At 41.9% G+C, this 21,367-nt stretch overlaps 1 protein-coding gene and 1 long non-coding RNA gene across 9 annotated transcripts in view; one reads left to right on the forward strand and one right to left on the reverse strand.

The window, feature by feature from the left end:
• LOC112655132 (uncharacterized) overlaps positions 1-8,492 on the reverse strand; it is a 136,041-nt gene extending 127,549 nt beyond the window's left edge. For all 3 annotated transcript variants that reach the window (XR_007412935.1, XR_007412936.1, XR_003133549.3), the window contains exon 1: positions 8,283-8,492. This is a non-coding gene — a long non-coding RNA (uncharacterized LOC112655132). The remainder of the gene's footprint in view (positions 1-8,282) is intronic.
• A 1,153-nt stretch (positions 8,493-9,645) lies between these two features.
• TOM1L1 (target of myb1 like 1 membrane trafficking protein) overlaps positions 9,646-21,367 on the forward strand; it is a 48,905-nt gene continuing 37,183 nt past the window's right edge. For 3 of the 6 annotated variants that reach the window (XR_007412942.1, XM_025439998.3, XM_049114105.1), the window contains exons 1-4: positions 9,646-9,763; positions 10,665-11,067; positions 13,409-13,493; positions 15,517-15,595. Coding sequence is in view for 4 of the 6 variants with exons in the window: in XM_025439998.3 (XP_025295783.3) it covers positions 11,010-11,067; positions 13,409-13,493; positions 15,517-15,595 (222 nt within the window). In the remaining 2 variants the exon portion in view is untranslated. Of the gene's footprint in view, positions 9,764-10,664; positions 11,068-13,408; positions 13,494-15,516; positions 15,596-21,367 lie in introns of those variants that run through there. The other 3 variants (XM_049114104.1, XM_025439999.3, XM_025440000.3) reach the window with 3 other exon arrangements.

Raw genomic sequence — 21,367 nt, forward strand, 5'->3', positions numbered from 1 at the left:
AAAAATCAGCTATGAGGTTTCATGTGGAACTAAGAATAATAGAAGTCCCCCAGGAACTCAAGAATGGCCAGACTGAAGCTGGAATATGGATTAAAAGCTGTAAGATTTTTTTTCAGGACACACAATTCTCAAGACCCATTGTCTTGACAGGAAATTAGCATCAAAATTTTGACAGCCACTCTCCCCACCACCACCAGGTGGTAATCTTCTCAGATTCTCTACTATTGGTATCATTAACCAGCTACTCCACCGTCTACTTGGATATTATTTTTTTTTATCTTTTGGCTTTAGTTTACTGATACTCTCTGACTACTCTTGGCTCCTGGTGTGGCTGATCCTAGTAATAATTTTTGTATCCATCTGTCTATCCATCCATCCATCCATCCATCCAATTTATCAAGAAATACTGATTTCTTCAAAAATCTCATGCCAGCTTCCTTCCAAGGCTGCTCATTACCTTGAGACTGGCTAATAGATTTGCTACCCATACTTCAGGTGCCCTTTCCTAGTCTAATTAGTGAAAATGGTAGCATCAGATGATTTGGAACAGAGACCTGCAAAGTATGGCCCACAGGCCAAATCTGGCCTGCCATCTGTTTTTTTTGTACTCTGATTCATTGATGTATTGTCTATGGCTGCCCTCACACTCCAGGGGCAGACAGAATTAAGGAGTTCCCACAAAGTCTAGAATATATACTGTCTGGCTTTTTACAAAAAGTGTCTCCTGATCTCTCAATTAGAACATGGTCAAGTGTTCGAAGCAAGGACAGGGTTTGTACATCAGTTTCCTCAGGAAGAGCTCAGGAGTATAGCAGGTATTCTGAAGCTAAAGGCCATAAGGAAGCTCAGAATTAAGTCCTTAAGGACAGATGCATACTATAGACCGAATAGATGTACATTTAAATGCATATAGATGATTTTTTTTGTGAATAATATATAAATTAATTCACTTAAAAGTGATATTTATACTATATTATCTCTTTAGTAACTTTTTCCCCCTTTATGAATTGGAATGTATCTCCAAGTATGCTGGGGAGCCCTGATACAGAAATATCAAAACAGGACATGATCTGAAAAGCATTTCTATCTCACCCTGGGATAAAATTAATGTTGTTGTATTTGAGCATTCACCTTATAACCTGGGCCTGAGATTAAAATGAAATACTATGATTTCTACCACTTCTATTCCAGGCATCCCAAAACTCATCCTTTTTTGAAAAGAAGCCAATGAGGGAAAACCATAATCACTAGATTCCAGGACTTGACAAAAAGTGAATTTTCCTTCCATCTGCACAAAGAAATTAACTGTGCCCACTAAGTTATGAGTTCTTGGGATGCCTGGGTGGCTCAGTGGTTGAGCATCTGCCTTTAGTTCAGGGCATGATCCTGGAATTCCGGGATCGAGTCCCGCATCAGGCTTCCTCCAGGGAGCCTGCTTCTCCCTCTGTCTACATCTGTCTCTCTGGGTCTCTCATAAACAAATGAATAAATAAAATCTTAAAAAAGAAAGTTATGAGTTTCTTCCTTTCTTGATTGTGAGCACTTGGAGCACAAAGATTGGATTTTACCTCCTACATATATCACTGATTCCTTATGTGTTTGTAGAATGAAGAAGTGAATGTTGCCATATGTTCTCATAGCTCAGTTAGCAAAGCTGACATAGAAGGACCTTTAACTGTAAAGGACATTGGACACACCATTGTAACTGCTCTCACCCCTATAGAGATGGAAAAACTCTAAAAGCAAAAGTTCTGCCTGTAAGGGAGTCAGGGGCAGAATTTTTGAGATCCAGACTTGCTAGAGCTCCCTTCCCTTCCTGGGCATTGCATTATTTGTGCTCAGGCCTACAGTAACAGATCTGGCTCTAACCCTATGCTTCACAGACCCTTAATCCATGTGGGTATCTAATCCTCCATGCGAAGTTACTTCCCAGTCTGTGCTTCCGTGGTACTACTGTGTCCACACGTTTAGTCACCACTTAGACTAAATAGCAATTATCATTTACTAGACATTTCTCTCACTAGCTGAGGAGCTCATGCTATGCCTCTGTGTGATAAAATTTAATCATGTGTGCTAAGTGAAGGAATGAATGAATAAATGATCTAATAAGGATGTAAGATATAAAGCTTGATTCTCTCGTGTCTTCCTAACCATCTATGCTAATTGATTGTGACCCACTTCCATTACTAAACCCATCTCCAACTTCACACCTTTATATATTTTTTAAGATTTTATTGTATTATTTATTTGAGAGAGAGAGAGAGAGAAAGCACAAGCAAGGGGAGGGGGTCAAGGGAGACAAAATCTCAGGCAGACTCCTTGCTGAGTGGTGAGCCTAATGCACAGCTCCATCCCATGACCCTGAGATCATGACCTGAGCTGAAATCAAGAGTCAGATACCATTTAACCGGCTGAGCCAGCCAGGTGCCCCAGCCTCACACCTTTCTAATGGTGTAGGCTCCGCAGGCAGGCTTTACTGATATTTCAAAGTTTGCACAACTGTAGATTGTATTTGTCATCCAGAACTTCAAATCCTAGACATGGCTTTTGTTAATCCATTCCCTCCTGCAGCGACCTGATCCTTGATACATGTCAATTCTCCCAAACAACCAACTCCCCTAGACCTCCTATCTGCCTGCTAAATAAAGAATACCAGGTTTTACTCTAGTGCCAGGTTTTAGTGCCAACATAAGACCCCAGGAAAATAAAATGAGCAGAATCATTGTGTTTCCCCTCAGAACAGCTAGCCTTTAGCAGTCAAACCCCTGAAAAACACAGCTGATTGAGGTTCCTGGAGCACTCCCTCCCCATTCAGTGAAGCATTCTGCCAGAAAGTGGCTGCCCCTCTAGGCCTTCGGGAGAATTTGATAAGTTAAACAAGGCTGCCCTCTCGTGGTTAAAAAAAAATTATCTGTATAAAATAAAACGCATTCTATCCTCCTTGTATAAGAAATTCGGGCACTCTATTGAAAATATGAATATTCATATCTTTTAAAAAGCGGATAATTTAAAGTACACTGCGGTAAACTTCTAAAATAAAATTGTAAGTGAGGGGATCCCTGGGTGGCTCAGCAGTTTAGCACCTGCCTTTGGCTCGGGGCGTGATCCTGGAGACATGGGATCGAGGTCCACATTGGGCTCCCTGCATAGAGCCTGCTTCTCTCTCTGCCTGTGTCTCTGCACCCCCCCCCCATCTGTCTCTCATGAATGAATAGATAAGGTCTTTTAAAAAATTGTAAGTGAAAAGGTATATTCACAGTTTAAAACCTGCTCTAGATTAAATTATAATCATCAAGTATTCATGACTGGTTCCAGAATTTAAAGGCAGTTGGAATAATTCCTTGATATATGGGATTTCTTTCTTTCTTAGATGATTTATTTTAGACTTTGGTTGCCTTACACAACAGTAACACAAGTTCCCTTCATTCACGAGCAATTATCTAGGAAGTAAGTACGAGGGAGTTTCAATAATTCTAAGACATTCTTTGTTTCCTCTCATATTTTAACATTTCTGATGCATTTTTACAATTGTAGTCTGTCATAATTGATCACCACGCAGCAGTAGAGATGTTGTCATTGCCTGGACACTTGCAATCTATTTGTTATTGCTGGTAACTCACAAAACAACTGCAACACCTTGATGTTTTGGTCCCAAATCTATTTAAGGACCATTGGGGTGGAGAAGAGAGAGTCCTGCTCCTTGTCTGAAAAACCTTTCATGGACACTCTTTGGTAAGATTAAGAAAGCACCACCATTGAAACTTGCAAAAAGGGTGTCAACAGCTTAAGAGAAAATACTAAGAGAGAAAAGGGGGCACTCTTAAGAAATGATGTGTTCTCAGCGCTCTTGATGACACAAAGGATAACATGGTGCTGGAAAACGCATTGACACACTGACATTCCTAAGTCAAAGAGTGAGTCGAGAGATTTTGATTTTGTATGTGAAGAAAAAAAAATTTTGTTAAATGTATTTTGCTTACATTTTCCTTTTCATTCATGAACAGAAGTCCTATGTACCAAAAAAAATTTTTTTGTCTAGTTCTAATAAGTCTCAAGGGGTTATTTAAATAAACATAAACTTTCTAAGTGATAAGGAAGCAGGAAGTCATCATTTAATTGGGAACTTGTTTTTCTCTTTTAGTAGTCCCTAAAACAACAGTGCATCTTGCAACAGAAGGCATTTCAGCTTCAGTGAACTATGGAAAGTACTAGCAGCACTGCCATCACTGAGTGACACAGTGATGAACAAAACAGACCTTTCTCTGCCTCACAGAGCCAGCCAGTAAGGGACAGACAACTATAAACATGCAAATAAAGAAATGAGACCATTTCAAATACTAGTAAGTGCTGTGAAGACAGTGACACAGAGGAATAGGATAAAGAGGGGCTAGCATGGAGAGGGAGGCTTTAGATCAGCACTACTATAGGGAGAAGTCCAAGAGAGTGCACCATCCCATTACAAGAGCTAAGAGAGGAACTGTGTTCAAGAAGCAGGCAGAGTCAACTGTGACAAATGATATTAGGAGGGAAAGCAAATGAACTGAGCAGTCTGTCCTTAGTATAGTATTCACATTTGAAAGGTATCTTAAAGCTAGCCTAAAGTGGGTTGAGGATGAACGAGAGGTGTGGATATAGGAGCAAATATTCATCTTTATGAGTAGGTCTGCTTTCAGGGGAAGGTCTTACCCGTAGGCAATACAGGGTATCTGGAGGGTATGTTTCGCAGTGTAAGTGAGAGCAATAGTAAGTCTTTCGAACAGGCAACAAGTAAACAAATAATTGCACAAGACCATTTCAGATTATAATCAGTGTCATAAAGGGCATAACCATGATGGTATGGTAGAAAGTAGGGAATAGGAGCCTACTTTATTTAGGCTTTGGGCTTTAGCAATTAGTGAGCAGCAGTGAGATACCAAGGCATTTGCTCAGAGTGTTCAAATGTTTTGTCATTTAGTCTTGAGACTCACTTTCTGAGAAACATGGAATTAGCTCCATGTTCTAGATAAGGAAACAGGTTCTGAAGGAATGATTTGCCGGTCAAAGCCCACCGTTGGTGAATCAGAGGTACTGGGATCTGAACCAATCTGGCATCTAAACGAAATGCCTCTGTTCACCTTGCAATCTACCTCCTCTTCCAAGGCTCTCCTATAGAACAAACTTCCCAATAGCAGCCCACTGCTTGGCTCCAGCCTTAGATTCCATTTTTGAGTCTCTGGGGTAGTTCAGAGCCCCATTCCCACAAGACCTTTCTTCAAGTAAATTATTCAACAAATCACACATTATTCATACTGTACTAATAAAAATTAAATGCATGACTGGCATAATGCTTTTGGGTGCTAATAGGATCCTCTCTTCCCAAACAGGTAACACCTACATATTTAAACATGACATTTAGGGAGATATTGCCAAGCCTCACTATTTCAGGCCACCTGGTAGACTGGGTAAAAAAAAAAAAAAGATAACTAGTTAATATTTACTGAGCTTTGTTACATGCCAAGCACCATTTTAAGTGCCTACATTCATCATCTCATTATTTTTCAAAACAACACTATGGATTTGCAATTATTTTTATCATCTGGGAGCTGTTATTTGAACCCAGGTGAGCTGACTTGCAAATCTGAGCTAGATTTTCAAAAGAACACACAGGAATTAAATTACAAACCCCAAATGAGTTAAGTGTAACTGATGAGATCATGAAATCAACAGAAAGGCAGTTGGCTTGGGTTATGAAAATACTGGTTCCCTTAATTTATTTTCCAAATTGTGTTTAAGCTTCACAGGAGGGACACCTGGGTGGCTCAGTTGGTTAAATGTCTGCCTGTGGCTCAGGTCATGATCCTGGGGTCCTGGGATAGAGCTCCACATCAGGTTCCCTGCTCAGCAGAGAGCCTGCTTTTCCCTCTCCCTCTGCCCCACCCGCTGCTTGTGTGCGCTCTCTCTTTCTCTCTGTATGTGTGTGTGTGTGTGTGTGTCAAATAAATAAATAAAATCTTAAAAAAAAAAGAAGCTTCACAGGAATTCAGCCAACAGATGTCCCTTTGTCCCAGAACTCAACGGAGATCCTTAATTGTAAGGATAATGAGGGAAGCTAATGGAAAGCACTTGTTTGGTTTAAAGTTCAATATTGGAGGAAAGGTAACTGTTTAAAGTCAATCAACATACTCCTACTTGGCACTGCTGGATGAGGAACAGTGGGCTAGATGCTACAGGTCCTCCTTGAGATTCATGAATGATCCTTCCTCTGGGGGCAGTGATAAAAAAAATTGGAAAAGAGTCTAAGCTTTGTAAGCAAACCCAAATTCACCCCCTGATAATGAGTAACTTTAGCTGAGTGAGTAGAACAGGAATGATTCTTAATTTATAAGATTATTATGAGACTTATTGGAGATACCAAAGCACTTTATACAGTGGCTAACCCAATAAAAAGTAACAAGTGTTAGCTTCCACTCCTCTTATGTGCCTTGTCCTCTCTCATCTTGGGTCTCTGAGTTTGGCTGAAAGCCCACAGACATGGAATAAATAAGTGCTTGGTATGGGGTTTGGGGAGAGAAGCCCTCTCATGGGAAGCTGATACAGGTGATCCCAAGAGCTGGAAGAGAGGGAAGGTGGGGCTTTGAAGTTAATTTCCAGAATTAGAAATAGCTATGATTTAGTATTTTAAACATAACTGTGGAAATAAAATCAACATATATGTTTGTACATCCAGTTTACAAGAATAACGGGTAAATTATTATGTGAAAGACAGTAAATTTTAAAGCTAAGTAATATATTTGTTGACGCACAGGATCTTGGCTGTGTTTGGGAGAAGGTAGGCTTCAGTCCAATTTCCTCCCTAAACAGTATTAAGGCTTATGATATTTAAGAACTGCCAGATTGAGCAGTGTCCATAAAGGGAAAAAAGCAAGGGGACAGAGAGAGACAGAGAACACAGAGTAGGGAATCTATTTCCCTTTCTATGGAAAGGGAAAAGTTGGAGACAACTTCAAGATATTTTATTTGTGGAATAATAGTACCATTAGCCCATCTAGGAACATTTAAAAGTCTTGATGCCCTTGATGCATCTCAGGTTTGCAGAATCAGTCTTTGAGGCTGAGACAGGCATCAGTACTCATTACAGCAATCCATGTGATTCTAATACATCAGTAACTGTCTTCTTCAAAAATGTCAGGTAGGATATGGAGATGATAGAGAAAGCAGATGAATATAATTCTAGATGTATTAAGGTTAGGGTTCTGACGAGACATCCAGGAGGGAATTAAGGACTGGATCTCAGAAAGAATAGAGGAGCTCAAGATTTTGGAGAGCCATTTATGTATTCAGTAAACCTTCCTTACAGCCTGCTAAGTGCCTGGATAGCAAGTCCAGTAAATAGGGTCCCGTTCCCTTGAGGGACTTCTATCTGAGAGGCAGGGAACAGATTTCTAAACAAAGAAGTCATATAAAGTGTTATGGGCTCTAAGAAGTCTATGGGTAGGACTTGGCTGAAAAGCTCAAAGAAAAGCTTGGCAGTGGTCAGAAAAGACTTCACAGAAAAGGGACCAGGAGAAGGGACCTTGAGGAAAACAAAGGAGGAAAAGGCTGACTGTGGAACTGTGGCAAGCTAGAGAGGAAAATGAAGCCCAGTGAAGATCTTGAGAAAGAGCAGTCAGAAAAAGGAGTGTAGGATAGAGAAGGGCCCTGAGGTGAGGGGTGGGGAGAAGGGTGGCTAATGGGAAGGCCATCAGAGGGCACTTCACTAGCAAAGTGTGTGAAAATGTGTTTACTTTGGTGTTTCTAATCTGTAAAACGGTTATAAAGTTACTGGTTTCATAGAGCTATTATAGGATTAAGTGCTTGCAATGTATTTAGAGAGTAGCTACCATATAGTTCTAGTACAGAAAATATAACATTCTTGAACAAGTGCAGAGAACAGCAGGACTCTGTACCAACATATATGACTGCCCCTATACTACCTTCTTCCAGAGGTTTCCCTTAGAATCAAACAGATTCTCTTTAAAAGAGTGGGGAGGAAGGACTGTCGTGCTCAATGAGCAGATTCACCTAGTGGCAATATGAGCTTTGGACTCAGGCAGCCATTATTCTAACTCTAGCCAATCTATGTATTAGCTTTATTTTTCTTAAATTCAGAAATTTCTTAATTCACATCTTTGTAAAAATAAGGTGAATTCTACTTGCTTCCAGGATCATGGAGACTGCATTCAGATAGATTTCTAGTTCCAGCTTACTTCGTGTATTTTAAATCAAGGTTATTTACTTTGCTTCCACTTAGCATTATGACTTACATATAAATGTTTAGAAGTTGCTCTTTGGAGGGGCCCTTGAGTGGCTCAGTTGGTTAAGTGCCAACTCCTCGTTTTCAGCTCAGGTCATGACCTCATGGGTCTGGAGAACAAACTCCAGATCTATAGGGCTCTGCACTCAGGGAGCTTGATTCTATCCCTCTGCTTCTCTTCCCATTCTATATCTTCCTCAAATAAATAAATAAATCTTTTTTTTAATTTAAAAGTCTTTAAAGTCTTTTAAAAGAAATCTGTTCTTTGGAATTGAAATTTTGGTGAGAGTTTTGCTCCTGGTGTACAGAAAATTTACCATTGTTTGTTTCTAGGATTCCGTCCCCTTCTGTGACCTTAACTTGGTTGTGAATTCTACTATCCTGCTTCCAGACCATAATGGCACTGAGTGGCACTGACTTTTTTTTTTCATGGATAAATTCTTTATTTAGACCAAGAGACAGAGCATAAACACGCGTGCATGCGCGTATACACACACACAATGTAAAGGCATTTCACAGGCAAAGGGATAGGCAATGGGGGGAAGAAGCCACGAGAGCAGCTAGGGGCCTACAATGGTTATCATTTCTTGGAATTGCTGCTTAAAAGCTACAAGGAAAAACCCACTCCCAGTGAAGTCCCAGGCCATAAAAACACAACAGAGTTGGAAGCAGAGGGGTCGTGAAGAAAGTGGTAGAGCACAGAAAAGAGAAAGCTGCAACCACCATCACACCCTTCTGTGCATTGGGGAGTGAAAACCTTCTCCCAAGGCAGAGCTGCAATCCTGGTTCTGTTCACCCAGCCATAACATCCTGAACGCACTTTTTGCTGCTGTTTCTCCTGTTCTCTCAAGTGCCTCAATTCGGTAAACACAAGAAAATAAATAAATAAAATAAAATAAAATAAATAAATAAAATAAATAAATAAAATAAAATAAAATAAAATAAAATAAAATAAAATAAAAACAGAGGCACCTGGGGGCCTCAGTGGTTCAGCGTGTCTGCCTTCGGCTCAAGGCGTGATCCCAGGATCCTGGGATCAAGTCCCACATCAGGCTCCCGGCGGGAAGCCTGTTCTCCCTCTGGCTATGTCTCTGCCTCTCTCTCTGTGTCTCTCATGAGTGAATAAATAAAATTTTTAAAGAAAAAGAAAAGAAAAAAAAAACTTCTCACATAAGAAGTTGCAGAGTTATGTTAAAAATCTGTCTAGATGTTTGGTTCCTTCCTAGTTCTCAATCCCTGTTGGAAGGCCACTGACACCACTAGCAGCCTAAGCTAAAGTTGACTTTCTCTTTAAGATTGTTTGATTGCAGGGTTCAGAGAAAGTGAAATACCTAGAATCTATAACATGGAATGGAGATTGGGTGGGTGATGTCACAAAAGAGATTTTCAACAGTGTCAGCAGGCTGTAGTTACGCCTAAGGAAGTGGATAAATGGCACCATCCAGAACAGCCACTCACCCTGGATAAGCAGGTGGAGAAGATCAATTACAGGTAGGACCAAACCCATTATAAGGAACACCATCACAGTAAAGATGTTTCATTCTAGACGTTAGAATCCCAGGTATTAGCCCACTTAGGTCAAGAAAAATTAGAACAGAAATAGGAAAAAAAAAAAGTTAACTCCTTGGCACCACTGAAATTAGTTTTGACTTTTAAAGTGTAAGACTAAGGACGTAGGTCAGAACAAGTCCTCTTTGATCTCTCTAGTCACCAGTTCCAGGGCCAAAGAAGGGGTTTGTGGAACTGGCCCAAGTTGACAGCAAAAAAAGCAAGGTCTGGTGGGACAGGGAGCCCATCCGATGGCTAACTGCCATCAGCTGGAGACACCCCACTCTTGGGGTGAGAGACTGTCAACATGGTTAATCAGATGTTAATTGAATGCACAGGAAAAGGAAATAAATTCTGCTTCTGAAAGGCAGCTGGGAAGGGCTTGGACTGCTGAGGCTCGGATTTACATTCCAGAGCCGTCCAGAAGCCGAACACTGTGCTGGAGCTGGAGGAAAGCCCCTCTGCTCTGCGCAGCTTTACTGGAAAACACAGCTCCCGGGAGGGAGTGGGGGAGGGTTAGGAGCCCACAGCGTTCTCGGCGGCGCCCCGGGGTCCCTCAGGAGATGGAGGCGAGACAGAGGAGGCCGCTCCCGGGCGTCCCTACGTTCGAAGCCTTTCCCTCTGGCCAGGGATCACCACCTTTAGAGGTGGGGCCTCGCCTCCCGAGGATCGCTAGGGTGCGAGCGGGGGGGTGGGTGGGAAGTATTTCTATTACTCAATTTATTTAATGGTTAAATATTTATTTGGTGGGTGCCAGACACTGACCTAAGCGGTTTACCTCCTTAATTCTCCCAATAATCCTGAGATCTGTGCGATTAACCCCACATTTCCCTCTCTACTGAAGGGGGAGCAGGAGGCGCGCAGAAGAGCGGCAACCTGCGGAGCGGGCGGCGGCGTCGGAGCGCGGGTCTCTAACCGCCCCCGCCCCCGCCCCCGCCCCCGCCCCCCCGACTGTGGCCTCCCAGGGCTGCGGCCCGCGGCTCCGCCCGGCACGTGGCAGGTGCGCGGGCGCCCGGTGTCCCCGCCCCCCGCGCCCGGCGCCCCGCAGCGGCCGGGCAGGTCGCGCAGCCTCTGCCGAGCCCGGGAAGCGCTCGGGCGGAGAGGAGGAGCCAGGGGCACCGAGCGGGTGGAGTCGGGAGCCCGAGAGCGGTGGAGGCGGATTTCCTGGGCCCGGCTCGGAGGGGCTACTATGGCGTTTGGCAGGAGTCACCGGGATCCCTATGCGACCTCCGTGGGCCACCTCATAGGTAAAAAGCCGGGGGGGAAGGAGACGGCCAGGGGAGGCCTTGGGGACCCGGGGCCCCTTCTCGCTTGACTCCGTTCTCAGCCTCGTCCAAGTTGGAGGAAATGCTTCCCCTCCCCCTGCAACTTTCCCAGGGCACCCGCACCCCACCCGGCCCCTTCGCGGCATCTCCTTTGGGCTGACTTCCCAGCCCCCCTCCTCCCCGGAAGCCCTCCTTAAAACCTGCGTCCCTTCTGGCGCTTCCTGGGGCGTGGAGCCGGACAGGTGAGCACGCACGGGCCCCAGGTGTGGAACGTTTGGGCCTGTGCGCGGAGAGGGCGAGCTCCTGGGCCAGGGGAAAGTTGTGCCTCCAGTGCGCTCGCTGCGCGCTGCAGGGCACCGTGTGGCTCTCTCTGTTTTCGCCGAGGAGGCAAAGAAGGTTCAAAGGGGCTGAGTGATGTGACCTCACTGTCAGAGGCAGGTCCCTTTAAACCGGTTCTCTCTGGCGCCAAGCCCACAACAACCTGAGTTGTTACTTCTGGGTAAACAAAGAGCATGAAAATGCCCAACCCTGGAGTGAAGGAAGCGAAGCGGGGAGCAAAGGAGCAGTCCGGGGTCACAGGAGGCCCGGGGAGGAACCGTGCACGTTATTTGCCTAAGTCCTTTCTTCTGTGGCTGCACTCTCAATAACGTGCTGGGAAGCAGAAGCCAGGGACTGGACTGTTTTGACCAGCACCAGCCGCCTTCCTCCTCGCTTCCAGTCCTCCCTTGGGGACCAGGTGTGGCACGGTGCCTGTGGATGCCAAGCAAAGCGTGATCATGTCAGGAACCTAGTGGGCTGATGAAATCCTGAGAACCTGGTGGTTACAGGAAGGAGGCTCAGATTTGGACAGTTTTGCCGGCAGCTCAATTAACAAGGAACCCTCCACTCAACCTGAACCTTAGTTCCCACATCTTTGGAAAATAAGAGTAACAATCACAGAGGGGGAGAGGCTTTCTAAACCGGCTATATGTCCCTTTTGGATATTAAAATGAACTTTGAGCAGAAAGATTCAGACTGCATCTTCATAAGCCGACGAATTATTTAATGCTTTAAATATTTACTGATTGTCAGCTATATGCCTAGACCTGAAGAAAGAGGAGACACGGTCTCAACCCTCTAGGAACCTGCAATCTTGTAGGGAAAAACACACAATTACGTAGTAACTACAATACATACCTTTGTATGTAACTACAATACAGTACCCTTGCAATACAAGGAAACTGCAAAAACACTCCAAACTTGTGTAAAGGGAGAAACTTGGTCATGGCTTCTGAAGGGTGAATAGGAGTTTTCTAGGAAGATAGGAAGGTAGGAGGAAGCACATGGAGTGGAGAGCAAGGAATCTGGCAGAAGGAATGACAGTATGTGTCTAAACAACACAAAGTTGGTCAGCTTTGTCCGTGGAGTGCCAAATTCAAATAGCTCTTTTCCTAGATTGGAAACAGGCTAAACTTGAGGGTTCTCTCAACCAAACCCTATTCTTTCTTCCTCTTCATTTTTTTATGAAGAGGAAATTTTCTTTCCATTCCCCCTCTACCTTGTGTTTTCATTCTGAGGATCTTATCCTTTCATGAAGGAAATATATTAAGCTCATTTAGGTTCTCAGATGGCATTTTGTATTCTTTAGGAGAATGGCTAGAGAGGGAAAAATATCTGCTTGTTTGATGAGCATTCAAGTCAGCCTGGTACACGTTTGGTTAGTACAAGTGCTAGGAGTGACCTTGCTTTAATGTTCAAAGATATAGACCATTTCAGTAGTTCTGGTCTCTTTCTCAACATGGCCCTCTCTCCCCCGAGAATAAATGACTTTAAACAAACAAAAAACTAGACATCAAATAAATTTGAATGCTAGTTCTACCTTGTACTGGCTGTATAGCCTTGGGTAATTTCCTTAACTTCTCTCAACTTCTGTTTCATCTATAATAGTGGGTTAAATGAAGTTGCATAAGATGAAATACTTTGCACTATGTACTGCACTTTGTAGGTGGCTGCTCAATAGGTGCTTGTCCTCAGAAAGACGGGCAAGCAAGCAGATAGAGATTTAGCCAGCCTATCCTGGCCCTACAGCCTGGTGTTGTGCCTACAGCTTTTATTAATAGATCATTCATTACTGCTGTAATGGCAGCACTCTGAACTTGAGTTCCAATTGATTCCCAAATTACTGGGAATTGCTCAGGGAAAAAAAAAAACAAAACCCTCTTTGCCTTTTGGAAATATAAACTTAATTGTACTTGCTAGCGAACCCCAGGCAGATTATTTCAGCAAGACGAGAGATTTTTTTTAATTCTGTTGTAGCTCAAACTCAACAGCTTTTTCTTTGCAGAAAAGGCTACATTTGCTGGAGTCCAAACTGAAGATTGGGGCCAGTTTATGCACATCTGTGACATAATTAACACTGCCCACGATGGGTGAGTACAGTGTGTGGTGCACACATTTGCCTCTGATAAGAAGCATCAGAACTGCAGCACATTTTCTCTTAAACTCTTTGTTTTCTTATTGAGTGTTTTAGTCACCCCCTGGGCACGAGTATCTTTTGAAGACCTATCTAGTTGAAACAGAAAGATACCTACTTATTTCAGCATGTGGAATATCTGAGAATCCATTATAAAATTTTTCTCTTTGCCTTCTCTTTAATAGTTTAAAATTTTGTCCTTGTGAAGCTCAAATTCCTTTTTCTTTAAAGAGAGCAGAATTGTTTCCTTCTTTAGAAATTCCCCTGCTCTGATACCACTATTATATGCTACTGTAACGGAAAAAATATTATCCAGAAGCTAGTGAACTCCTGGTGGTGACCTGTCCACCAGGTTGTCCTGGGCAACTATCATTATTAACCAGGAAATCATCTAGCAGTTTGGTTTTTTCCCTCATTATAAGACATTTTTTTCTAAATGTCAGCTCGCTCATGTTCATGCTGTGTTCTTAAATGATGTGCTATCCTTTGTTGTACTTTTTAAACTTGAGGAGATTGAAGATTTCAAAAAATCATTAAGGCCAACTATTTTGTGAATTTAGTCTGAATTGCAAGTTGCTGTAAGGGATATAATTCTGTTAATTTTCCCGTGCTTGTTCAAGATTTAGTCTAGTTTGGTGGTGAAAAAAAAAATTACACTTATTGACTATATTGGTTGTATTAAAGTAAGTACTTAGGGTGTTTATGGTATTTTCCCTATAATCTTATTTACCATATTTGGTTCCTCTGAAGGTTTTCTTCACGGATAATACTAATTTTTTCATTGATAATATCAAGGGAATATCAAAGAAAAATTTTTCCTCTCAAAAAAGTATCTTTATTCTTAAACTTTGCTGAGAGTTTAATCCTAAATTCTATATACAATGTTTTAGAAGTATAGATATCTATATACTTATAGTAGTTACAATTCTATATAAGCATGTATAATTGGGGGCAGCCCAGTTGGCTCAGCAGTTTAGCGCCGCCTTCAGCCCAGGGCATGATCCTGGGGTCCTGGGATCAAGTCCCATGTCAGGCTCCCTGCATGGAGCCTGCCTCTCCCTCTGCCTGTGTCTCTGCCTCTCTCTCTCTCTCTCATGAATAAATAAATAAATCTTTAAAAAGGCATGTATAATTGTCACGTAATAGAAATTCTACCTGTGTAAACACAGACAAAACTTTAAGGAAATATGTAAAAAGGGTTTGTTTACTTTTTTCAGTATTTTGAGATATAATTAGCATATATAGCACTTTGTAAGTTTAAAGTGTGTAGCATAATATGACCTACATGTATTATTAAATGATTACCACAATAAGTTAACATTTATCACTCTATATAGTTACAAAAATTTTTTTTCTTGTGATGAGAGCGTTTTAGTGTCTACTCTTAGCAACCTTCAAATATCCTGTACAGCACTGTTAATTATAGTCATCCTATTATACCTTACATCCCCAGGAGTTATTAATCTTATAACTGGAAGTTTGCACCTTTCGACCACCTCAAAGTAAATATTGATCCTCTACTTTTACATAATTCTTTCTTTTATAATGTAAAATCGTAGTCTATCAGAAGCTGACCTACATGGTCCTAATTCTTCCTACATCACCTACCCTGGAAGGTGCTCTGGAAATAGTCTTAATCAAAAATGGTAACCTTCATTGTTTTGGGAATTACATTTCCTGTAAACCAGTTTTGTGCATTGATAGAGGGATAGGGATATGAGTGCATTTCGCATGTAGTTCTTTCTAGGCAATACTATTATGTCAGCATTCCATTTGATTCTCTCAAGGGGATAGATAGTATTGTCTGCTTAGATGAATGAGAAAACAGATGAATGAGATGTTAGGTAACCTGCTCAAGCAGAATCGGGGCCTTGGTCTTCTCTTTAGCCACTCCTCTTTCCACAAGACACATTGCTTTTCAGAGACTGCTTATTTTCAGCAGTGCCTACATTGATGATGTCACTGTATTATTGCTATAGGCCAAAAGATGCAGTAAAAGCTTTGAAGAAAAGGATTTCCAAAAACTACAATCATAAAGAAATCCAACTCACTTTGTCAGTAAGTACTTTTAACGTTATACTCAAGACTAGGATTTCCTAAGCCATAGACACCTTCTGTTTTGGGAAGGGAAAAAAATATGTATATATATGTATTCACAAACACGCACACACACACAATCTGAGATAATTAGCAATAAGTTATTTAGAATATGAATTAAAACTGAGACTTACAGAATTGAGAGAGCTTTGCTGATTGTCATATCATTTAATTTCATGGAAAGAGTGTGTTCCTGGAAAATCAGCTTTTCCAGGTCAGGAGGTCAGAACTGGTAATTCCAAACTTGTAGATACTGAGCCAATCAAGAAGTCTGTATGTGTGCTAACCATGAGGAGAATTGAAGTCTTGAAAAATGCTTCCCTGTTAGCTTTTTACCTCACTTGAGCAGCTCTGTGGAATCCTGAGGTGCTGGCAGCTCATTAAGTTTCAACCAAGCTCTCCTGTGTCATAGGATTCGGAGACTATTCTTTGTTGATTTAAACAGTGCTGTGCACCTTATTGTGTGTGACTTGGGTGTGGGCACTTATTGGATGTGTTCCCATTTTTCTTCTCATCCTTGGCTATAGGACCTCTTCAGTCCCTTTGGTGAGTTGCCATCTTTACTATGGTATGTTTTGCAAGCCCTGCCTGCTGCCTAAGTGAGTGAGCTCTACAGCTTTCTCATTTCTCCCGCATGCTTTTGTTTCCCTCAGCCAGGCACTGGGCCACAGGGTTAGGGCCCTAACCAGCCAGCATCACCCTCCCCTTGGGGGCTCTCGGAGTGTATGTATATCAAGAGGATGATGGGGCTGAGGTGCACACAGGCCCAGTGTTTGAGTTTCATGGGGAAGAAAACTCCTATCTTGCTTGGAGAGTAAGAGAATGAAAAGAAATGAAATGAGTGGTCTTGACACTATCTCTGAAGAAATCCTTCAAGTTAAGATGTGAACATGGTTTTAGAGACCTTTTCCTCCTTTACCTCTTTTTTATCCTTTTCCTTCTGTCTTGTCCTTTACTCATAGCAGCCACTTTACTCATAGATTCCACTCCTAAAATGGAGGGGAATCTAAGCTATCTCAGGGCTACTAAAGATTGGAGAATTAACTGAAAAAGGTAAGGGAAGAAGATGAATTTATGACTGATGTTTTAGCATTTGGTATTATTTCACCTTTTTATGGTTTATTCTGTGTATTGAATGTGTCTTTTTCTTGCAGTACCCAGCCTTCTTGGTAATTCTGTGGTTGCTTCTTATCCCTATCTCCTTGTCTTTCTACATCCTGGTTCCTTCTTTGCATATTGAGCTAGGGCCTTTCTTGAGGAAGCGGGGTTATTCTAGAGGGCTGTCTCTTCTCGCCCTCTGTTTCTCTTTGGGTTCCCATTCTTTGTCCCCTTTAGGTAATCTGATCTCTCAAGCTGTACTACCAGCTAGCTGCCTGTTCCCATTACCTGTTCCACCTCAGATAGCTGTACATCTTTTATCTTGTGTTTTCCACACCAGAACATGAGAATGAGAAAATCTAAAACTTATGCCAAATAAGAGGGAGATCATGGGTTGAGGATCAGAATAGCTCCTCATAGGATACATGGGTGGCTCAGTGGTTGAGCCATCTGCCTTAGGCTCAGGTCGTGATCCTGGGGGCCTGGGATCAAGTTCCATATCAGGCTCCCCACAAGGAGTCTGCTTCTCCCTCTGCCTATGTCTCTACCTCTCCCTCTGTGTCTCTTATGAATTAAAAAAAAAAAAAAAAAAAAAGCTCCTTGTTGTTAGGGTCAGAGTTCATTAAAGTACCTACTTCTTGGGTTTTCTTAAAATAGGCGTTTGACTCATGATAGCCTCCCACATATTTGCCCAATAACCTCACCTCTGACTCGTCACTGCATTGAAAAGGTGTTTATGACTTCAGAATGGACTTTAATATTAACTTAAGCCAGGCCTAATTATGAGGGAAATTAGTCACAGAATCATCCAATGTCTGTCAAAGCAATTAAATGTTTACCAATCAACTCTTTAAAAATTAATCCCCATATGTGATGCTTCCATTTTATTATTCTGAAGTGATGAGAGCCTGTCAAAGTCAATTATAAATGTTCTTTGAAGTATGTGTCATTTGGTTTCTCCATGGACTTGTTAGCTTTGATTAGGTCTGATGGGATTGGACTACACTGTGATTTCCTACTGTCAGTTGGTGAAATTTTGTCAAGAAGCCAGTAGTTTTGTTTTTTAAAAAGCATTTTGTTACCAAGCTTCATAACTCCTAGCCAGAGGCTAACCCTTTGAATGAGTCCATTGTGATAAGCCTCAGCAAGATACTATTATTGTTAAGTGCAAAGCAGTTGAACAGGTTCTTGGAAATCAATTAATTAATAGGCTTTTGTGGAACACCAGATAGGTGGTGAGCTATAGGGGCTACAGAACTTCTATAAAATGTGTCCATTCGTCCAGGAGCCCTTTGTAGAGTGAGTTCATCCCCTAGGGTGGCCATACCTTGGTGGGGTCTTCAGCTTTGAATAGCCGATAGCCTGGTTTACTATGCTTGGTTCAGAAATTTTTTTGCAAGAACTAAAACTACCAAGTAGCTCTTTTTCTTCTAGTCTTTGTAAGAAGAATACTTATGTCAGCTAATCAACATATTCTCTCCCAATAGAAAATTATCCATGGTGGGATGCCTGGGTGGCTCAGTGGTTGAGCATCTGCCTTCAGCTCAGGTCGTGATCCTGGGGTCTGGGGATCGAGTTCCTGTGAGGAGCCTGCTTCTCCCTCTGCCCATATCTCTGCTTCTCTGTCTCATGAATAAATAAATAAAATCTTTAAAAAAATTATCCATGGAAACATATCAAAATAGTTACCATATATTAAGATCCTGCTATGTGTCTGGCTCTTCGTATACATTATATTTCATTTAGGCCTTACAAGAAGTCTCTAGAGGGAGATATTATTGGTTATTTTACAGATGAGAAGACTGAGGCTTAGAACGATAAACAGCTTCGAAGTCCAGCACAAAAGGAGATTAGTGAGGCTTGAAGTCCTTCTCTAAACTCTCTTGGTCCCTTGGCTTCTAGGTTGCCTATCCCGCCTGAGATTATGGTGTCTTGGTTGTCCTATTTCAAAGATAGCTTATCTGAACACAATCTGAACATCGAAATTGTACCAAAGCCCAATTTTAAAATGGAGAAAAGCAACACCTAAATTTTTCTAATTTGCCACAATAGGTTCTAGTACTTAGTGGACTCTAGGGTGAAAGAGGTACCAGTGACGTAATGGAAGAGGTGAGCTAGAAATAATTAGTCCTGAAATTCTAGATTCCAGGGGGAAAACACAAAGGGCCATGATTTGTGATCTCCAGATGTTAACTTTCTCAGCATTTTATGTTGACTCTCTGATTTTATCCATGTAACCTCCTGGGAATGTTACCCATTACCATAAAATATCAGTGATCCAAAGATAAAAATTGGTTTGTGAAATATTTAGCAAGAAACTCCACATACATTTTACCATTATGGAAAGTGAGACTTAGAGGCTATCTTGCCTAATGAGACTGCCTAATGGGTTTGGTGAAGTATTTCTATAAATTCCCATTGAACTAGTTGTTCCTTTTCTCTCTGTATTTCACCTAGTAACTCATCATAATGCATCCAGCAAAAAGTCATTCATTATTCAGCTTTTCAACTTAACTTTCTCTAAACAACTTGCTTCAAAATGTTCATCTGAATAGATTTTGGGTTTTGTTTTTATTTTCTTTTGCTTTATAATTTTTCTGTGTTTCAGGGGCACCTGGGTGGCACAGTCAGTTGAGTGTCCTACTCTTGGTTTCAGCTCATGATCTCAGGATCTTAACACCAAGTCCTGCATTGGGCTCTGCACTTAGCAAGGAGTCTGCTTGAGATTCTCTCTCACTCTCCTTCTTCCCTTCCCCTCCTCTGCTCATGCACACGTGTGCTTGCTCTCTCTCTCTTTCTCTCTCTGAAATCTTTAAAAATCAATATTTTCTGTGTTTCACATAACCACATGTGTTCAGTTTCTATATTTCTGATTGCCTTCTTAGCCATATTGCTCTTAAAACTATAGCTTTCATACCTCTTCTCTTTGTATTGCTGTTATAGTGACACAGCACAGAACGGGCGGAGGGGGGCGGGTCAGTTTTCAGGGCTGCTTTTCTGCAGAGGTGATCATGCCTGTCCTGCTCACATTATGGTTTCTGTGACTTCTCTAACTTGAGAGGTGGCAGCATGGAAAATAGAGATTTGTTTTTTAGATTACTTCTAGAAATCCTTTCTGCATGGAGTTTTTCAGTGCCAGCTCATTTTTACTCAGCCTGACTACTGCTCATGGTGCTTGATTGAAAATGCTCCCCGCCCAACCCTGCTAGTAGAAGTAATGACCCCACTGATCAACAACCCAGGCAGAGTTTTTCTCCATTCACATCCTTAGCTGTTTTGACACAAGACCCTTGTAGAAACTGCCCTCTTTGGACTTTGCCAGTGTTATGTTCTCTATATGCTTCAGTTTCTGTTGGTTGCTCCGATTGCCTTCATTGAGTTTTCTTCTGGCCTGAATAGTGGTGAAATCTATTGTTCTAGCTATTACTCCCTGCTCCTCAAATGCAGCCTTGGTTTCTCATGTTAGGGTCCCTCCCTCCTGAACTGCAGCCATTGCATGGATAGCTGAGTTAAACGTCTCTCCCTGAATGTCCCACCATCTGTTTTGCCTTCATCAACTTGGGCTCCTGTAACAAAAATATCACCTACTGACTGACTGGCATAAACAGATATTGACTTCTCACAGTTCTGGGTGCTATGAAGTCTAAGGTCAAGGTGCCAGCAGATCCAGAGACTGGGGAGAGCCCACTTTCTGGCCATCTTGTCATTGCATCCTCACACAACTAGGAGAGATCATCTCTTGTCCTTTTTTATAAGGGCACTAATCTCATTCATCAGAGCTACATGCTCATGACTTAATTACTTCCCAAAAGACCTATTTCCAAATACTCTCACATTAGGGATTAGGAATGTCAACATATGATTTTGGAAGGGACACAGACATTTAGTCCACAGTACTGTTAAAATATCTAAAATTCAGTTCTAATTTAAGGGGGTACCTGGGTGGCTCAGTTGGTTAAGTGTCAGAATCTTGATTTTTGGCTTTGGTCATGATCTCCAGGTTGTGAGATCAAGCCCTGCGCTGAGCATGGAGCCTACTTAAGATCCTTTCTCTCCCTCTCCCCCTACCCCGCCTACTTATATGTGCTCATGCTCTCTCTCAAATAAATAAATAAAAATAAATCCATCTCCTCATTTTTACCCTAGACCAAGCCTGCAACCCTATCCACTTCCAAATTTCCATCCAAGATGCCATCAGTCTCCTACATAATAACAGCAGCTTAACATTCAGCCATCATTTACCAACATACATCAGTTGTACAGTTCGGCCTTCATGATTCTCTTGTCTTTCCTCACACTTGTATCATCCTGGTTTAGGCTTTCTGCATCAGTTCTGTGATAGTGGGTGCCTACTAGATTCTCTATCCTTCCAGGTTCCATTTGTAAAGTGCTGCTTGAAAAACCTTCCCAGAGTATCACTTTGCACCTTTTTCTGAAGTAGAGGCGTGGTGACAAAGTAACAATCCTCCACTGACTTTGTGCAATGGCCAAACTCTTTACATTCACTGCCCATGTGTTTCTCTACAGTTTGCATGATGCCACTTTATCCACACCATCTTCCCAGTGTCTCCCATCTGCCTACATGAAGAAGCCCCTATCAACCAGAGTATTCCTATTCCTCCTGATAATTTATGT

This window comes from Canis lupus, chromosome 9, assembly GCF_003254725.2.
Source record: "Canis lupus dingo isolate Sandy chromosome 9, ASM325472v2, whole genome shotgun sequence".
In the NCBI taxonomy this organism is placed as follows: Eukaryota; Metazoa; Chordata; class Mammalia; order Carnivora; family Canidae; genus Canis; species Canis lupus.